Here is a 16017-nt window from a genome sequence, read left to right as displayed (position 1 = left end):
TGTACTACATTGAGATCAAGTGGGGATTTGTTCTTATCCGTGATAGATTACTTTACGAGATTTTGTGCATGACTTGTATTTTCCTGAAATATTAACTTCAAAATTTTCAGAAACATCTTGTATCATTCTATTCATAAACTGTTAGTAGGCATAAGTAAGTCACTACCTTAATATATACGTATTTTTAATAACCTTAGAATGATTTAGTTTTAATGTATATTTTTTTTTTTCAGGTTTTATGTATTTGTGTGTGCTTTGTGTAATGAAGGAAATGAGTTCCTTCATAGATTAGATGTTAAATGGGTAGATATTGTGCATCTGTCTATATTTAACTTAACTCTACAAGACTCAAAGACATATTTCGAGTATGAAGAAACAATCACTCAGTGGATTAACGACAACTGGGAACTATTGCAGGCACCACTAGGGGTAAGTTACCTACCTACCTCACTCTAATTCACTTATTTTACTTTATTTTTTCTTGTCGAATTCTTATTTAGCTTGTTGCTATAATTTTTATAACTTTAGGTCACAGGGAGGAGTAAGATGAGGTGAAAGATACTTGTTGCACAGAATTACTGAATTCATCGAATCATAAAGTAGAAATCCTAGGTAGTAAAGTAGAAAATAGGAATCTGGTAATTATTCTAGTACAGTGGAACCTCGGTACTCGTACTTAATTTGTTCCTGAAGGCTGTTCGAGTGTTGATCTGCTCAAGTACTGAATGAATTTTTCCCATCCAAATTTCTTTTTTGTTGGCTGTTATCACTAATCTTCTTTGGTCCCATGATGAACAGGGTAATATTTAGTGAAGGGATTCAGGGAAACCGGTTATTTTCATATAGTCGGACTTGAGTCCTGGAAATGGGAAGTACAATGCCTGCACTTTAAAGACATAAAAAAAATCCTGCAGCACACATTGCGTAATGAGAAAAAAAAAACTCTGATCGTTTTTTTGGAATAAAACGCCGACTTTGAGGTGTATTTTCGTATAGTATTTATCGTTGTATTCGCGTTTTCATGGTCTTAGGTGATAAAATGGAGAACATATTACAGAAATAGAGATGATTTTCATTACTTTTACGATGAAAACGACCTTGAAACTGAGCTCAAAGTAGCGGAAATGTTCGATTTTTACCAATGTTCAAGAGTAAATAAATCACACCACACGTCCAATACACGTCAACTGGGGAGTCTAATATTCTTTCACTAGTGCACTGATATTATTTATACCATTTTTACAATAATGCAGTCGTCTGCATAACAGTAAATTTTGTATTTTTTTGTATGAATAAAAAATCAAAATAGAAAGCAATAATAATATAAGAGGGGCCTAGAGATGTGACTAATGAACAGAGCATATGTTATTTTAGTGCCACGAATGTCTACCTTGTTTATTCTGGACCCTATTTTGAAATTGGCATCTTTTTTATTTTGCGTGAAATTGGCCAAATTGCCAATTTCTGACCACCATATTGGGTAGTCCAAATTAGTAAATGGGAGGTTTCTTGTACTCAGCTGATAGATAAAATGGAGTTCTAAAGAAATAGCTATGAGTTTGGTCAACTGGAACAATGGAATTGGCTGAAAATAGGGCTCAAAGTCGGCGAAATCGCCGATACGCATATGTCGCCGAGACCGCTAACTTCGCGAAAGCATAATTCCACGAGTTTTCGACCAAATTTCGAACTTTTGGTGTCATTACCATCGGGAAAAGATTCTCTATCATTTCATAAGAAAAAATAATTTTTTTTTTTTTAAAAATTGAGCGACATAGAATGACAGTTTCAGAGAGGGGCCTGAAACAGTCAAAGGGTTAAAGGAGGGGTTTGGGATATTGACAGTTTGGAGGGATATGTTGTATGTCTATACGTATATGCTTCTAAACTGTTGTGTTCTGAGCACCTCTGCAAAAACAGTGATAATGTGTGAGTGTGGTGAAAGTGTTGAATGATGATGAAAGTATTTTCTTTTTGGGGATTTTCTTTCTTTTTTGGGTCACCCTGCCTCGGTGGGAGACTGCCGACCTGTTGAAAAAAAAAAAAAAAAAAACAGTGAAAAAACATGAAATAGTTTACAGCGAAGTTCTGGCAGGTTGTGTTTGTTTGGTCGAGTGCCAAGCAAGCAGTTGACTACCGAGCTATTTTTTTTTTTACCGAACAAAGCATTCGAATACCAAATTGTTTGAGTAGGAAGGTGTTCCAGTACGGAGGTTCCACTGTATGTTAACCACCGTTGGCAATGGCTGAGGAATTCATGGACCAGATAAGGAAGATAGATAATTGTCTTGAAAGGCTGGAAAATCCCACACCAAATATTATCCTCCTTGGAGATTTGAACCTCCCAAATGTAAAATGGAAGATGGTTCATCACAACATTATACCAGAAATAGTTTCTGGAAACACTGGCTCAACAGGTACATACCAGGGAACTAATGAGGCTTTGGGAAAGGTTTGCATTGAACTAACAGATTACTGATCCCACTAGAAATGAAAATACACTAGATTTGATATTCAGAAACAATGAGGAACTAATCAGACACTTAACTATCACAAAAACAACATACTCTGGCCACAACATCATAGAAGTATAAATGAGTGTTAACCTAGGGTTGGGGAACTACAGCATTAATGTACAAGAAGGGATGTTCAGTATATTTAATTTTGACTATCGTAGAATTGACTGGGACAGTATTAACCAAGAGCTGTTAGACATATCCTGGGACAGTATTAACCAAGAGCTGTTAGACATATCCTGGGACAGTATTAACCAAGAGCTGTTAGACATATCCTGGGACAGTATTAACCAAGAGCTGTTAGACATATCCTGGGAAAGTCATGAACATCCTAAATCCTCGCCAGTGCCTGGGGCTGTTCGACACATAATTTGTTTTGTACATTACGATTTTCACATTTTCATGTAATTCATATCCTAGAATTTTATGATGAAATTTGAATTATTCTTTCAATTTCAGCTTCAAAATATGCGGGTTAGTGAACGGAAGCACGAGGTATTAAGAGTACTGGAAGGAAATAGACCAAGGTATGGAATTCACTGAGTTGGTTTGTAGAAAATCTAAATATAACACAGCAGACTTGTGTGAGCAAGTTAGACAGGAGTGAGTGAAGACAAATGGTTTTTTGGAACTTTGAGCTGTTGGAGTGTGAGCAAGGTAATAGTATTTTGTGAAGGATTCAGGGAAACTGGTTAGCTGGACTTGAGTGCTGAAGGTGGGAACTATAGTACCTGCACTCTAAAGGAGGAGTTTGGGATATTTGCTGTTTAGAGTGTCATCTAAACTGTTGTATCAGTGTGCTTCTGGCAAAACAGTGATAGTGTAAATGATGATGAAAATGTTTCTTCTTCGGGTGACCCTACCTCAGTGGGAGATGGCCAGCTTGTTAAAAAATATAGATTCTCTTAGTTTTCAGTTTATTAAAGTTCATACGCAATGCAGAATTATCTTTTAAAATGCATTAAATTACAACGACGTTTCGGTCCGACTTGGACCATTTACAAAGTCGGTCCAAGTTGGACCGAAACGTCATCGTAAGCTTCTCTCTTTTATGTGCGGGTTATTTGTGTATCGTTCCAGTCACGGTATTGTGCCTTTTTTTTGTTATTTATGCATTAAATTATTTTCATTACATGATGCGATTCTGTTTCAACAGATTTAAATGTGGACGTGAAATAAAGAAGAAAACCAGTATATGGGGTCTACGGGTCCGTGTTCCTCCGCCAGTTCCAGCAATAACCTTGCCATATGTTGGACCTATTACAGAGGACTCCATAAAACACATAACATTGCGCAACAAGAAGACACGCAATTCTGACAGGTATTATAATGAATTTTAAGACATTATTTTGTAATACTTAATATACCTGCAATTTTGTGTTATTTGTTTTAGTTGCTCTGTAGCCTAATTCTGCTTTCTGTATTTTGCCTTCTTTTTTTATAGCCCTCTAGCTATATTGATATTAGAAGAAATTATCATAATTTTCTTTTCTTTTGCAGGCTTTGGACAGCTGACAAGTAAACACCTGAGGCCGTTTTAATTAATTTGATAGATTAATTTAAAATTTCCATACACCTAATTTAGATTTTTAACAGGTGCAAATAACACTGTACTGTACACTGATATACATATTATTCACTATTTGTAACTACTATCAGCATGCACATTTCTATTGTTGTTCAATTATTTATTGCAAGGAAAATTAGTTGGCATTTATAGATTTGCTAAATATCATTCAACACTTACATGAAGAGAAGTTGTAACAGATTTTGTTTTATCTAAATATTGTTCAGTTATATGCTTCATTGTATACACTTGGTCTATACACCCTCTACCCTTCCTAAATCCTCCTTTTTCATCTGCAATTCTGCTTTCCATCTTGCCCTTAATTCTTTCAATCATAACCCTACTATACCTTGCATACTTAGTAGGCTTATTACCCTATAATTTTTACTTTTTTATTTCCTTTCCCTTTATATAAAAGAACTATACATGTATATGCTCTCTGCCAGTCCCTGGGTGCCTTCCTTTCTTTCATGTATTTATTGAAGAAAAGTACCAACCACTCCAAAACTATATCTCCACCTGCTTTTAACATTTCTGTTATGATCCTGTCAATCCCAGCTGCTTTATCCCCTTTCATTTTACCTGTTATATGTTGGCAATGCCAACATATATATATCCAATAATCAGTCGGGTATGGCAGTCTTTTTTGAGCTCGGAAAAGCTTGTGACACTTCTGGCATTACACCTTCTTAGCCCAAACCCTCTGAGAGCCATTTTGTGTCCAGGTAAAGAATAGCTTTTGTCCTGAATTTTTCCGAGTTGAAGGCATACCTTAAGGCTGTGTTCTTAGCAGCAGCACCTAGCTTGCCATCAATAACTCTGCCTGTGTTCTGCCTTCCATTCGATTTTGCTGCAGCTTGTTTGGGTGTTGACTTTTGCTTTGTAGCAATCAGTTTGGTATTGATTGTGCTTCCAACTGGGCTACTACTAATGAGTTTAAATTTTGTTGCTAAAGTTCACCAGATAACTTTTACAAGATATCCTATTATCCCTTGTACTATTCTATACTTGTATAGCTCCCATTTCCCTGGACAGGATGTGGTCAAATTTCACTGTCTTCTGTTCATTTCTTGACTATCCTGGAAGCCTCTCATATTCTCCATGTAAGCTTCTTGTCTAGCTCATCTTTCTTGAGCAGGATGCTGATTGATGAGCTCTTCGCCTTTATTCAGCTCTAATCTTATTTAAACCAGACTACGGTGACTAAATATATTCTTGAGTCTCCCCCCCCATTACTATGTCTGCATTTGATTCCATTTATCATCACGGTTTACATTTGTGTTTCAGGGCTTTTCGATCTTTCCAAGTCAAGAACCTATATGCAGAAGCAAATGTCTCATCTTTACAATATTGAAGCAATTGTTTCATGACCTTCACGTCCCTTTTGTGTATAGAATTGAATCGGATATTAGTGAGGCTAACTTGTTAATTTAAAGGTAGTAGGTTGGTAGACAGCAACTGCCCAGGAAGGTACTACCGTCCTGCCAAGTGAGTGTAAAACGAAAGCCTGTAATTGTTTTACGTGATGGTAGGATTGCTGGTGTCCATTTCTCTGTCTTATAAACATGCAAGATTTCAGGTACATCTTGCTACTTCTACTTACACTTAGGTCACACTACACATACATGTACAAGCATATATATATATACACCCCTCTGGGTTTTCTTTCTAGTTCTTGTCCTTGTTTATTTCCTCTTACCTCCATGGGGAAGTGGAACAGAATTCTTCCTCCGTAAGCCATGCGTGTTGTAAGAGGCGACTAAAATTCCAGGAGCAAGGGGCTAGTAACCCCTTCTCCTGTATATATTACTAAATGTAAAGGTAGTAGGTTGGTAGACAGCAACCACCCAGGGAAGTACTACCGTCCTGCCAGATGACTGTGAAACAGAAATCTGTAACTGTTTTGCATGATGGTAGGATTGCTGGTTTCTTTTTCTGTCTCATAAACACGCTAGATAACAGGGATATCTTGCTACTCCTACTTACACTTTGATCACACTTCACAGACACGCACATGCATATATATATACATACATCTAGGTTTTTCTCCTTTTTCTAAATAGCTCTTGTTCTTCTTTACTTCTTCTATTGTCCATGGGGAAGTGGAAAAGAATCTTTCCTCCGTAAGCCATGCGTGTCGTATGAGGCGACTAAAATGCCGGGAGCAATGGGCTAGTAACCCCTTCTCCTGTAGACATTTACTAAAAAAAGAGAAGAAGAAAAACTTTATAAAACTGGGATGCTTAAATGTGCGTGGATGTAGTGCGGATGACAAGAAACAGATGATTGCTGATGTTATGAATGAAAAGAAGTTGGATGTCCTGGCCCTAAGCGAAACAAAGCTGAAGGGGGTAGGGGAGTTTCAGTGGGGGGAAATAAATGGGATTAAATCTGGAGTATCTGAGAGAGTTAGAGGAAAGGAAGGGGTAGCAGTAATGTTAAATGATCAGTTATGGAAGGAGAAAAGAGAATATGAATGTGTAAATTCAAGAATTATGTGGATTAAAGTAAAGGTTGGATGCGAGAAGTGGGTCATAATAAGCGTGTATGCACCTGGAGAAGAGAGGAATGCAGAGGAGAGAGAGAGATTTTGGGAGATGTTAAGTGAATGTATAGAAGCCTTTGAACCAAGTGAGAGAGTAATTGTGGTAGGGGACCTGAATGCTAAAGTAGGAGAAACTTTTAGAGAGGGTGTGGTAGGTAAGTTTGGGGTGCCAGGTGTAAATGATAATGGGAGCCCTTTGATTGAACTTTGTATAGAAAGGGGTTTAGTTATAGGTAATACATATTTTAAGAAAAAGAGGATAAATAAGTATACAAGATATGATGTAGGGCGAAATGACAGTAGTTTGTTGGATTATGTATTGGTAGATAAAAGACTGTTGAGTAGACTTCAGGATGTACATGTTTATAGAGGGGCCACAGATATATCAGATCACTTCCTAGTTGTAGCTACACTGAGAGTAAAAGGTAGATGGGATACAAGGAGAATAGAAGCATCAGGGAAGAGAGAGGTGAAGGTTTATAAACTAAAAGAGGAGGCAGTTAGGGTAAGATATAAACAGCTATTGGAGGATAGATGGGCTAATGAGAGCATAGGCAATGGGGTCGAAGAGGTATGGGGTAGGTTTAAAAATGTAGTGTTAGAGTGTTCAGCAGAAGTTTGTGGTTACAGGAAAGTGGGTGCGGGAGAGAAGAGGAGCGATTGGTGGAATGATGATGTAAAGAGAGTAGTAAGGGAGAAAAAGTTAGCATATGAGAAGTTTTTACAAAGTAGAAGTGATGCAAGGAGGGAAGAGTATATGGAGAAAAAGAGAGAGGTTAAGAGAGTGGTGAAGCAATGTAAAAAGATAGCAAATGAGAGAGTGGGTGAGATGTTATCAACAAATTTTGTTGAAAATAAGAAAAAGTTTTGGAGTGAGATTAACAAGTTAAGAAAGCCTAGAGAACAAATGGATTTGTCAGTTAAAAACAGGAGAGGAGAGTTATTAAATGGAGAGTTAGAGGTATTGGGAAGATGGAGGGAATATTTTGAGGAATTGTTAAATGTTGATGAAGATAGGGAAGCTGTGATTTCGTGTATAGGACAAGGAGGAATAACATCTTGTAGGAGTGAGGAAGAGCCAGTTGTGAGTGTGGGGGAAGTTCGTGAGGCAGTAGGTAAAATGAAAGGGGGTAAGGCAGCTGGGATTGATGGGATAAAGATAGAAATGTTAAAAGCAGGTGGGGATATAGTTTTGGAGTGGTTGGTGCAATTATTTAATAAATGTATGGAAGAGGGTAAGGTACCTAGGGATTGGCAGAGAGCATGCATAGTTCCTTTGTATAAAGGCAAAGGGGATAAAAGAGAGTGCAAAAATTATAGGGGGATAAGTCTGCCGAGTATACCTGGTAAAGTGTATGGTAAAGTTATTATTGAAAGAATTAAGAGTAAGGCGGAGAATAGGATAGCAGATGAACAGGGAGGCTTTAGGAAAGGTAGGGGGTGTGTGGACCAGGTGTTTACAGTGAAACATATAAGTGAACAGTATTTAGATAAGGCTAAGGAGGTCTTTGTGGCATTTATGGATTTGGAAAAGGCATATGACAGGGTGGATAGGGGGGCAATGTGGCAGATGTTGCAAGTGTATGGTGTAGGAGGTAGGTTACTGAAAGCAGTGAAGAGTTTTTATGAGGATAGTGAGGCTCAAGTTAGAGTATGTAGGAAAGAGGGAAATTATTTCCCAGTAAAAGTAGGCCTTAGACAAGGATGTGTGATGTCACCGTGGTTGTTTAATATATTTATAGATGGGGTTGTAAGAGAAGTAAATGCGAGGGTCTTGGCAAGAGGCGTGGAGTTAAAAGATAAAGAATCACACACAAAGTGGGAGTTGTCATAGCTGCTCTTTGCTGATGACACTGTGCTCTTGGGAGATTCTGAAGAGAAGTTGCAGAGATTGGTGGATGAATTTGGTAGGGTGTGCAAAAGAAGAAAATTAAAGGTGACTACAGGAAAGAGTAAGGTTATGAGGATAACAAAAAGATTAGGTAATGAAAGATTGAATATCTGATTGGAGGGAGAGAGTATGGAGGAGGTGAATGTATTCTGATATTTGGGAGTGGACGTGTCAGCGGATGGGTCTATGAAAGATGAGGTGAATCATAGAATTGATGAGGGGAAAAGAGTGAGTGGTGCACTTAGGAGTCTGTGGAGACAAAGAACTTTGTCCTTGGAGGCAAAGAGGGGAATGTATGAGAGTATAGTTTTACCAACGCTCTTATATGGGTGTGAAGCATGGGTGATGAATGTTGCAGCGAGGAGAAGGCTGGAGGCAGTGGAGATGTCATGTCTGAGGGCAATGTGTGGTGTGAATATAATGCAGAGAATTCGTAGTTTGGAAGTTAGGAGGAGGTGCGGGATTACCAAAACTGTTGTCCAGAGGGCTGAGGAAGGGTTGTTGAGGTGGTTCGGACATGTAGAGAGAATGGAGCGAAACAGAATGACTTCAAGAGTGTATCAGTCTGTAGTGGAAGGAAGGCGGGGTAGGGGTCGGCCTAGGAAAGGTTGGAGAGAGGGGGTAAAGGAGGTTTTGTGTGCGAGGGGCTTGGACTTCCAGCAGGTATGCGTGAGCGTGTTTGATAGGAGTGAATGGAGACAAATGGTTTTTAATACTTGACGTGCTGTTGGAGTGTGAGCAAAGTAACATTTATGAAGGGGTTCAGGGAAACCGGCAGGCCGGACTTGAGTCCTGGAGATGGGAAGTACAGTGCCTGCACTCTGAAGGAGGGGTGTTAATGTTGCAGTTTAAAAACTGTAGTGTAAAGCACCCTTCTGGCAAGACAGTGATGGAGTGAATGATGGTGAAAGTTTTTCTTTTTCGGGCCACTCTGCCTTGGTGGGAATCGGCCGGTGTGATAATAAAAAAAAAAAATAAAATAAAAAAAAAAGGAGAAAGTTTCGATTTTCCTTTTGCGGCACCCCGCCTCGGTCGGATACGGCCGGTGTGTTGAAACAAAGAAACTTGTTAATTGTTATCCCTATTTATTACACCCCATTCTCTTGGCATTCACTCTCATAACTCCCTAACTTACCTTCCCTCTACATTCACCTTGCATTTTACTTTTCCTTCTGTCCTTTGAAAGTTCTGATGATTCATGCTTACTCTTCCCCCATGTGCAAAAGCTCTCATGCTATTACTGTGTACACTGTTGGTTGTAAATACTCTAATGGTGTCTGGTATGCAGTTGTTTTTCTTGAACGAATCTTCGAAGGTTATTTATTATTCAGCCAATATTTTCACAGTATAGTTCTACTCAGTTCTCATTGCTATTATCCACATTGCAACTTTGTCTGCCTCTCCATTTGTAGATGTTTCTGACTCCCAAAGTGCTTTAGAAGCTATTTAGGGATTTGGCTCCCCTCATCCAATTGTCCTTCATATATAGCTTTGGCTATGTTACACTTCTAGTAATTGCAAGGAAGGCATATTGTGCTGATCTTCAGGGCAATGAACATGCAGACTTAGCTGCTTGGTCAGTTATTTATGACCTCGCTATTTCCCATACGAGTATTCCTTTCTTGGACTAGTATTCGGTGTTCACTGCTTCTGCAACTGCTGGCAGCAGCGTTGGTCAGCACTGGACACATGTGACTCTCTCAGGGATACCTCATAGAGAAATGACGTGCTCCACTCTGCTTGGACTATCCATCTTGCATATCTTGATAAAATGTCCTGCCTATTAGAGTGCTCCCAGGACCCACTGCCAAAGTCTGAAGCATCCCATCACACTCACTCTCACTGACCTCCTTGTTAAAAGCCCCACTTTTGATGCAGACTTATCTTTGACTTCTTAAAGGAACTGACCTACTGCACCAAGTTTAATTTCAGTTTTACTCGTGTACTAACCCCAACCTCCACTAACCTCTAACTTTGCACACCTACTACCCCTTGCTCATTTCTAGCATATACAAATTGCATCTTTTGCATAGCCCTCCCTGCAGTGTTGTATGATTCGCTTGAGTTTAGTGTTTAAATTTGTTAATTAATCTAATGTTCAAAGTCAAGAGGTGAGAGTTATTATTAATAATGTAGTGGTAAGGACTAAATCAGTAAGGGGCATACAGAGCCTGGGAAATGGGTAATTAGGTTTGATCCAAGGATAGGGAAGGTAGAGCCAGTTTATTGGATCAACAGCTCATCAGGTTCTAAGCTACCCCATTTAAGTGGTAATGGGGTGAGCAAAGTTTTTAAACATTTAAACTGAGTCAGTGAAAGCTTCCCTGATGAAACAGTAACTTAACTAGCTGTAAAAGATGGGATGGAAAGAAGCAAATGGAACAGATTGTGTACATATTTTATACTGTATTTTATTTTAATTTTACGAAAAAGATGTTTTTTCAGTCCACCAATTCCACGAAGCTATAAACTGCGGGACGACAAGCAAGAAGAAGTAGATGAAGCTTTGGCACGTTTCAGTCCAGCAAAGAAACGTGCAGTATCTCCTAATGTTCTAGAACAAGATGAAGAAAGCCCAAATAGCTCTGGCAAGAGGAAACGTAAGCGCGAATTGGACATCCTGATGGAAGATAAAAAAGTTAGTTTCTTATTATTTGGCTTTTCAGAGAGAAGAAATGAGAACTTCATGAAGGCTTGAGTCTGTAATGGCATGTACTGTAAAGCTGTTAACAGTATAGTAGCATGTTGTGAGAGTTTAATTTATTACTGTGGCTTGGAGATTACCCTTCTTGAATGGGTGTTGAGTAAAGGTGAAGGGCATAGAAGTTTCTTACTCACTTGGTATTGGTCTTATTTGGTAGAATTCTCAATGGCCTGACTCCACAAGACATGGCTGCTGCTACTGCTGCTGCTAATAATTCAGATACTTGATGCATGTGTCTGCCTTGGCTACAAAACCAGGAGGGTATAAATATATTTGACATGATATGGCCTCTTAATCACTTGTGTGTGTGCACGCGCACGCTTACATGTGCATGTGTGTGTGCACGCATGCTCCCTCTTGCAGAAACTAGGTTGGCACTGTCAGGTTCCACCACACTTGATGTATCCCTTTTCATCAGTTTTTTTTTTTTCACTGTTTCCCTATTGTGTGTATGGTGTCCAGTAACCTCTGATGTTCTCTTTCTCCTGGGGCTTTCTGCCAGTGACCCTGTTTCCATTTGGAAGACCTCTTTAAATTGTTTGTTCAGCACTTTGCAGACTTCCTTGTCATTTTCTGTGAGCTCTCAACACGTCCTTCAACTAGATTTCCCAGTGTTTCACTGTTGTAATTTTTCTGATATGGCTGTGATGTGTGTGCCATCAATGCTTGTCTGGCAAATCTTAAGAGTACCCATTCTGGGTCCTTTATACAACACAGGTCCATCTTGGAGTACACAGCACCAGTATGGAACTCCAACCTTAAAAGGCATGTTAAGAAATGTTAGAAAGTTCAGAAGTATGTAACAAGGCTTGTTCTTGAACTAAGGGGCATGAGTTACAAGGAGAGGCTAATGGAATTAAATTGAAAGACATTAGAGGCCAGAACCAGAGGGGACTTAATAATAATCAAAATACTCAGGGAATTGATAAAGTAAACAGAGATACTGTTTGAGAGGTGAGAAATGGGAACTTGGGAACATTGCTGGTTGATGAGGTTCTGATCCACCAGGAGACCTGGTTGAGGACTGGGCTGTGGGGTCATTTACTCCTGGAACCACCTCCAGGTTCATACATGCATAGTATGACATTGTGTTGACTAGTAACTATGGTACTGAAATTATATAACAAACAATTGGTACTGCCACCAGCAATACTGCCACCCACCAGCAGTACTGCCACCCACCAGCAGTAGTGCCACCCACCAGCAGTACTGCCACCCACCAGCAGTACTGCCACCCACCAGCAGTACTGCCACCCACCAGCAGTACTGCCATCCACTAGCAGTACTGCCACCCACCAGCAGTACTGCCACCCACCAGCAATACTGCCACCCACCAGCAGTACTGCCACCCACCAGCAGTACTGCCACCCACCAGCAGTACTGCCACCCACCAGCAATACTGCCACCCACCAGCAGTACTGCCACCCACCAGCAATACTGCCACCCACCAGCAGTACTGCCACATCTCAGTGAGATTTGGCTGCATAACTAATCTACTTTTGTCTGTTTAAAATCATAATTTATTTGACTCTTAAGTAAAATAATATCACTGATGATAGCAGTTTGGAGGGATATGTTGTGTATCTTTATACGTATATGCTTGTAAACTGTTGTGTTCTGAGCACCTCTGCAAAAACAGTGATTGTGTGTGAGTGAGGTGACAGTGTTGAATGATGATGAAAGTATTTTCTTTTTGGGGATTTTCTTTCTTTTTGGGTCACCCTGCCTCAGTGGGAGACGGCCGACTTGTTGAAAAAAAAAAAAATATTACTCGATATCATCTACTTTGTTCTCCTTATAGATAAATACTGCTACTCCTTAAATACGTATGTATGTTAGTCAATAATTTTAAAACTTTCTGGAGTTGGTTAAAGGAGCACAGATGAGGCAGGGAAAGTTTACCTCTTTCTGGGGCAGTTTATGTCAAGGTATTCTTGTTCTTATGCTCTCTCATTGAATATTGTTTTGTACTTAGTCTTTTATCCAAGCAGGAAAATGTAGAAAAATCTTTACTGTTTGTATAGGATCAGTAAGTCACCAGTCACATCAAATGGATTCTGGATTCATAATAAGATATGCTCTGAATGAGAACTAGATAAATGTCATTAGTATCCTAAGTTACTGACATTCTTAGACTTAGTCACTTAGGCAGTGAAGTAAAATAATTGTGTTTGTTAGGAAATAAGCCTTTCTATTTATGTAAAGTCAGACTCCCAAATTTCAGGCTTCAAATTTTGTTTTACTGGAAGACCTTCAACAAATACTTTCTGTTGCCTATTTTTTTTATGCTTAACTAAATTAAAAACTATCGAATAGGTTGGAGGGAGGGAGTTAAGGAGGTTTTGTGTGAGAGGGGCTTGGACTTCTAGCAAGTGTGCATGAGTGTGTTAGGAGCGAGTGGAGAGAAAAGGTTTTTAGGACTTGATGTACTGTTGGAGTGTGAGCAAAATAATATTTATGAAGGGATTCGGATAAACTGACAAGCTGGACTTGTCTTGAAGGTGGATAGTACAGTGCTTACATTCTGAAGTAGGGCCATTGAAGCTGGAGGTTTTTAATTGTAGTGTAGACATGCCTCTGGTAAGACAGTCGTAGTGAATGATGATGAAATTGTTTCTTCTTTTTCAGGTCATCCTGCCTAGGTGGGAAATGGCCAGTGTGTTAATAAAAAAAATACAGTGTGGTATTTGTTAAATATTGATGCTGTCTTGCTCAATGGACGTGAAGTTTCATGCTTATTTTGTGGCTGACTTATTACAGATATAAGAGGCTCATGGAATGGGTGTAGGAGAATGTTTGGCATTACTCAGGAGTTTCACTAGGTTTGGAGGCAGATACCATGGCAATTTCTGGTTGATTTTTTACTTATTTGTAATTTTCCTGAGTGTTTTGTTTTGTGAATTTATCATCCCTCTGTAAACTACTTGGGCCAGAAAGTTGATTCCTTCATAGTCACTTTTCCACTGTCATTCATGTTTATTTCTCCAATTTCATCTTTTTCTTTCACTTCCACCACTAAGCAGGACCATAACACTAGTGTAACAGAGAAAATCTTGTATCAGTTTATATAAATAAATTTAATGCCAAGGAATACAAAGGATCAAATTTGATGAGGCGGGGTGGCCCACCGAGGCGGGGTGGCCCACCGAGGCGGGGTGGCCCACCGAGGCGGGGTGGCCCACCGAGGCGGGGTGGCCCACCAAGGCGGGGTGGCCCACCGAGGCAGGGTGGCCCAAAAGGAAAAACGAAAGTTTCTCCTTTTACATTTAGTAATATATACAGGAGAAGGGGTTACTAGCCCCTTACTCCCGGCATTTTAGTTGCCTCTTACAACATGCATGGCTTAGAGGAAGAATTCTGTTCCACTTCCCCATGGAGATAAGAGGAAAGAAACAAGAACAAGAACTAGAAAGAAAATAGAAGAAAACCCAGAGGGGAGTATATATATATGCTTGTACATGTATGTGTAGTGTGACCTAAGTGTAAGTAGAAGTAGCAAGACATACCTGAAATCTTGCAAGTTTATGAGACAGACAAAAGACACCAGCAATCCTACCATCATGTAAAACAATTACAGGCTTTTGTTTTACACTCGCATGGCAGGATGGTAGTACCTCCCTGGGTGGTTGCTGTCTACCAACCTACTACCTAGGTCAGTAAATACATTTTTTTTTTTTTTCAACAAGTCGGCCGTCTCCCACCAAGGCAGGGTGACCCAAAAAAAGAAAGAAAATCCCCAAAAAGAAAATACTTTCATCATCATTCAACACTTTTACCACACTCACACATTATCACTGTTTTTGCAGAGGTGCTCAGAATACAACAGTTTAGAAGCATATACGTATTTTCATATAGTCGGACTTGAGTCCTGGAAATGGGAAGTACAATGCCTGCACTTTAAAGAAGGGGTTTGGGATATTGGCAGTTTGGAGGGATATGTTGTGTATCTTTATACGTATATGCTTCTAAACTGTTGTATTCTGAGCACCTCTGCAAAAGCAGTGATAATGTGTGAGTGTGGTGAAAGTGTTGAATGATGATGAAAGTATTTTCTTTTTGGGGATTTTCTTTCTTTTTTGGGTCACCCTGCCTCGGTGGGAGACGGCCGACTTGTTGAAAAAAAAAAAAACGTATAAAGATACACAACATACGTAGGTATGTACATACCTACGTTAAAATATTTTCATAGCTTACAGTGAGTGGTAAATATATTTATTGTAGGAAGTCTGAATGTAAGAAGAATGGGTATAACTGAAAACTGCCGTAAAGTGAGGCCCTCCTGCATGAATTACAATGCTTGGTTTAAGAGAGAGGGAAAGTTGTGTGTAGACATGTAATAGCAATGACAATTTTGGATCCAGTAGCTAAGCTCATGGATAACACCATAATATTTGTTTGAGTTGCAGATTCTCAAATCCAACTTGAGAATAATGTGATAAAACCACATGCAAGCGAGAGTTCTGGGAGACAAACTTGTGGATAATGCTATAATATCGTTTGCAAGTGGAAAATCCTGATTGCAGATACTGTCATAATGTATGTTATTCAAGGCTCCACAAATCCTAGCTCATGGGTAACTAGCAGTAGAACGAAAAGCACATTTAACAAGTTGATAAATTTGTGTATGAGTAATTTGAGGATATGCAGGGAGTACAGTATAGTATAGTGCTAAAATTGTGATGATCAGATAAATATATATTTTGTTATTATTTATAGATATGTTTAAACATGAAATAAAAAAATGTCAACAGAGTCAGTTGAATGAGAGAGTAAGAGAGCCCTAAACTGCAAATT

General features: G+C 39.2%; 1 protein-coding gene across 4 annotated transcripts in view; it reads left to right on the top strand.

Moving 5' to 3' along the window:
- Pcl (polycomb protein Pcl) overlaps nucleotides 1-16017 on the top strand; it is a 106275-nt gene that overhangs the window by 61233 nt on the left and 29025 nt on the right. For 3 of the 4 annotated variants that reach the window (XM_053799770.2, XM_070079529.1, XM_053799771.2), the window contains 5 exons: nucleotides 234-429; nucleotides 2976-3043; nucleotides 3673-3837; nucleotides 4017-4034; nucleotides 10965-11157. In XM_053799770.2, coding sequence (XP_053655745.1) covers nucleotides 234-429; nucleotides 2976-3043; nucleotides 3673-3837; nucleotides 4017-4034; nucleotides 10965-11157 — 640 coding nt within the window. The remainder of the gene's footprint in view (nucleotides 1-233; nucleotides 430-2975; nucleotides 3044-3672; nucleotides 3838-4016; nucleotides 4035-10964; nucleotides 11158-16017) is intronic. The other variant, XM_053799773.2, reaches the window with a different exon arrangement.

The sequence above is a fragment of the Cherax quadricarinatus genome, chromosome 100 (genome assembly GCF_038502225.1).
Source record: "Cherax quadricarinatus isolate ZL_2023a chromosome 100, ASM3850222v1, whole genome shotgun sequence".
Lineage (NCBI taxonomy): Eukaryota > Metazoa > Arthropoda > Malacostraca > Decapoda > Parastacidae > Cherax > Cherax quadricarinatus.
The sequence above is the reverse complement of the archived record's forward strand: the minus strand, read 5'-3'. Positions and strand labels throughout refer to the sequence as shown.